At 41.8% G+C, this 4,313-nt stretch overlaps 1 protein-coding gene across 1 annotated transcript in view; it reads right to left on the minus strand.

Annotated features, from left to right (window-relative positions):
• sycp1 (synaptonemal complex protein 1) overlaps positions 1-4,313 on the minus strand; it is a 28,336-nt gene that overhangs the window by 18,988 nt on the left and 5,035 nt on the right. The window contains exons 8-17 of the mRNA XM_019856187.1: positions 3,323-3,333; positions 2,836-2,920; positions 2,708-2,748; positions 1,065-1,229; positions 924-991; positions 764-837; positions 625-683; positions 489-555; positions 344-417; positions 167-275 (exon numbers count right to left, since the gene is read on the minus strand). Coding sequence (XP_019711746.1) covers positions 167-275; positions 344-417; positions 489-555; positions 625-683; positions 764-837; positions 924-991; positions 1,065-1,229; positions 2,708-2,748; positions 2,836-2,920; positions 3,323-3,333 — 753 coding nt within the window. The remainder of the gene's footprint in view (positions 1-166; positions 276-343; positions 418-488; positions 556-624; positions 684-763; positions 838-923; positions 992-1,064; positions 1,230-2,707; positions 2,749-2,835; positions 2,921-3,322; positions 3,334-4,313) is intronic.

Here is a 4,313-nt window from a genome sequence, read left to right on the forward strand (position 1 = left end):
AACAAACAGAAAAACAACAAAAAAAGCAAGGCTCATGAGAGCACTTGCCGACAGCTGCCTACTCGGGCGCCATCTTGGACTTCAATCATGAGTCCCCTTTAAGAAAATAATTAACTGAATGTCGATAAATGTAATCATGTGATTAACTTTTTGGCATCATTCTTACTTGTGGCCTCTTGAAGCAGTCTGCATTGATTTTGAGTATCATGAAGGTCACGCTGGACTTCCTCTAGTTCGCCTACTTTCTCCTGAAGTTTAGCTTCCAGTGTCGCCACCTGTGAAGCCGTCAATTCTTTTAGCAGTTTGTGTTACAAAGGCAGTCATCAGTCTTCTACTTACTGACCGTGTTCTCTTTTAGGGTGCATTCTTGCTGATAGTTTTCTTTCAGCTCTTCAAGTTTTTGCAAATTTGCTTTAACTGTGAATGAAAAGAGATTTTTTTTTTTTTTGGTCAACATGCAAAAAAGAAAGAAACGTTGAAGAACGAACCAGAATGCATCTCGTTGTCATTGGCTTCAGCTTGACCGCGAAGGTGTTCAAATGCCACTATCAGTTTCTGGGAAGATTAATTATTCATTGTCTGACCGTTTATTCCTCACTTTTTAGCTGATGTTATGTATTTTACCTGAACACGTTCACTGTTTTCCATTAGAAGGTGATGTGTCTCATCTCGCTCAGATTCAACTATAAAGCGTAGAAATGTGTGTCAATTTTCGGCACATTGATGAGGCCGCGAGATTTGCGGCAGAGCTGAACACACTCACATAATTGCATTTTGTCTGCCGACCGCTCAAAGGTTTCTTTCAGCAAATTACACAAGTTGCGGGTTGCATTGTGTCTGAATCAAAACAGTGATTATTCAAGAGCAGGATTGCATGTGGAAACTCTGAGTACAAAAAAAAGACAAAACAAAAAAAAACATACTTGTTCCGCCAATCCTCATTTTCACTCATCTGGTCCTCAAGCTTGATGCTTAGACTTTCATTTTGAAACTGTAAAGCACACACTCACACAATATGAAATGACACAAATACATGCACCGTATTTGCCTCAAAAGGCACACACCTGCAACTCTTGAATGGCCTTGCGCTGAGTCTCAATTGTTCTTTTGTTCTCCTGAAGTTTCCTCTCGCTTTGCGCAGCATCAGAGTCCACTTTGACTTTCCAGCATTTGATTTTCTCCACCTCATCAAACATTTTTGAACAAAGCTGTCCAGGAGCACAGTCACTCTGTGGAACATTCGATCCAGATTATTTACCCAGGGATCGCCCGAGGATTTTGGTGGCCATAAATGAGATTTTATATGTACAGCCGCCGAATCATGCTGTGGTACCCACTACAGTGCGGCCCCATTCCGTGTGCATGACTTGTGCGCTTGTTGTGGCGCACATTAGACAGGCTCCCTAGGGTTGGGCATGATCGTTTTAATTTGAATTCCAGTTCTGGTTTCTTGTTTCCATTTCAGTTCCCAACGACTCCTGATTCCAATTCTTTTAGGGGCCAGGGTCAAAAAACGTTTGCGTGGTTTAAATCAGGGGTGTCCAAACCATGGCTATCCATTTTTTTAGCAGCCCAGAGCATAGACTAAAATGAAAATATGGCACATCCTGAACATTTGCTTTCTACACACTGGGTGGCAAACAAAGGAGAAGATAAGAAGTTTAACATCTCTCACTGTTTCATTTTCAACCAATAACACATCATTTGGTAAGACCACTGACCACCCACAAATACTGAAAAATTTATGTTTTGCTTTATACATCAATAAACATTAAGGCCCTTGCCTCCTGTTTTTCTATATGTGGCCCTTGGAAGCAAAGGTTTGGACACCCCGGCCTAAATGGCCTAGCTAATCAGCTATTTTTGGATGAAATCCTCTCAATTTGTCAACAAAGTATTAATATCAAACCTGAATTGTTTGTTTTTCATTTTCTTTTCACCGGAGTATAGGTTCCACTTTCACAACAGAGCATTATTTTTGAAAACCTCAGAAAATACATATACACATTTGAAAATGAGTGTATACAGGTTGCTCCCACTGATGGGCTAACCTAACTTGGTGTATAGAAGCAAAACAGAATATCTTAGCAACCCATTTCAAAATAGCAGCAGATAGTTACATAGTTCATGTTCAGGAAAATGGCCATATCTCCCTTCGTTGTTTTACTCATGTAAGATGATTGAAGTCTGGTGCAGTCTCTGCTCGTCATCCATAGCACTGTTAACTTTTACCGGTCGTGTGACCTCCTTTGCACAAAATACCTGTAATGTCACTGAAAGTGTTGTGAGGCGACTGCTCATTTATTTGAACAAAATTAAGCCACACCTTGGATTGCCGCCGTGTGCATGTGCATGTGGTTCGCAGCTGTGAATTTATTCCATTCGGGAGATGGGGCATCGAAACGGGGAACTGGAATTTTAAATGTGAATGACTCTGGCAGAATCGGAAGGTTACTCCCAGTTCCAATTGATTCCCAAGAATTGATACCCAACCCAAGGCTCCATACTGTTGTATAAATTGTACTATTTTTCTTGAATACTTTGCAATAGATTAACTCAGGGTGCGTCAGTGGCATAACAAGTTCATGCAGTGCAGCAAACATTGCAACACTAGAATTAATGGGGCACCACCAAGCAGTTGTGGCACTGCATTTACATTTGCACCATTGTAGATTTAGAGGCTGTTGACTTTTTACATATATATTACCTCCACTCTCTCTGTTGGGGCCACTGTCATCTTGAGGCAATCTTTTAAGGACACAAATAACATACAACTTTTAAACTTGACGCAGTGCATCTTCATCTTTAAGATGTGTGTTCCGCGGTAGACATTACCTTGTGTGATTGGTTTAGTTGGGGCGACAGCACTTTTGCTGAGGGCTGGCGTGTTTTGGTCTGTCACAAAATATTTACTGGGGCCCTAAACAAAAGCAGTAGGTCAATACATGTACAGTGGATAGAGAAGGTCTCCTGATCAAGTGCAAAAATTTGTGATTAAAAAAAAAAAAAAAAAATTGCTCTAAAAAGTAATTAAAAGTAACTGAATTAAAAAATAAATAAACTACGGTATAATGAAAAATCCAAAACTACTATTACCCCGCTAAGGACGAGTTAGAGGGCTGGGACAAGGCCAGTGCCCACAGATTCAAAACTTCGAGTGTATTTTCGCTCATGGACGAAACACTTCATCACATAACTGTGGTTTTATACGGAGTTACAGTATTGTGTGGACCAGTGCACGTGACGCCTGCAGCACCAAGTGATAACTCCAAACACAAAATGTGACTCCTCAATTCAGGGAAATACAATACGTCTTGCTCACGGACACATTTTCTGAAACAGGCAGCTCAAATAACATTCAGACTAAGGGCCTATTTGATGGACACCACTGCATTCTTTTTTTTTGCAATTTTGGTAGTGCTGATGGTTTCACCATGGAACATTTCAGAAAGCAAGTTGTAGTTGCATCATGCTTTGGGGTTGTTTTTCTTCAGCTCAAAACTGGAACCTTAGACAAGTTGAAATAACCCTGAACAGTTCCAATTACCAGGCAGTTTTGTTATATCGCAAAAACCTGATGTTTGAACAGGGGTGTGGAGACTTTTTATATCCTACTGCACATCCATCCATCCATTTTCCAATCCGCTTTATCCTCACAAGGGTCGCGGGGGGTGCTGGAGCCTATCAAAGCCGCCTTTGGGCAGCAGGCGGGGGACAAACTGAACCGGTTGCCAGCCAATCGCAGGGCACACAGGGACGAACAACCATCCGCGCTCACACTCACACGCATGAAAAATTTAGAGTGTTCCATTAACCTGTCATGCATGTTTTTGGAATGTGGGAGGAAACCGGAGCACCCGGAGAAAACCCACGGCGGCCCGGGGAGAACATGCAAACTCCACACAGGGAGGCCGGAGCTGGAATTGAACCCTCACCTCTGTACCGTGAGGTCGACGCGCTAACCACTGGACTCCCGGGCCGCCCTACAGCACATGTTAAATTAATCTATTTGCATATTCTCTTCCTGGAACGCAAGAAATCAGGCCCTAACTATGTCATTTCACTTGATGAGTTGGCAGACACTCCAAAGACCCAACTATGTGAAACACGCTATTAAAGTCAATATTGCATAATAAGATAAGAAAAGATAAGAAAACCTTTATTAGTCTCGCAATGGAGAAATTCCCAATTCACAGCAGCAAAGTTATGAAAGGAAGAAGTAGAACAACAAAATATAGGAGCTGCTGGAAAGGACAGCCACTCTCGCGGCGCCATCTTGAAGTCAAAATAACAAAAATAACACAACACAACAC

This window comes from Hippocampus comes, unplaced genomic scaffold (assembly GCF_001891065.2).
Source record: "Hippocampus comes isolate QL1 unplaced genomic scaffold, H_comes_QL1_v1.1 scaffold17, whole genome shotgun sequence".
Lineage (NCBI taxonomy): Eukaryota > Metazoa > Chordata > Actinopteri > Syngnathiformes > Syngnathidae > Hippocampus > Hippocampus comes.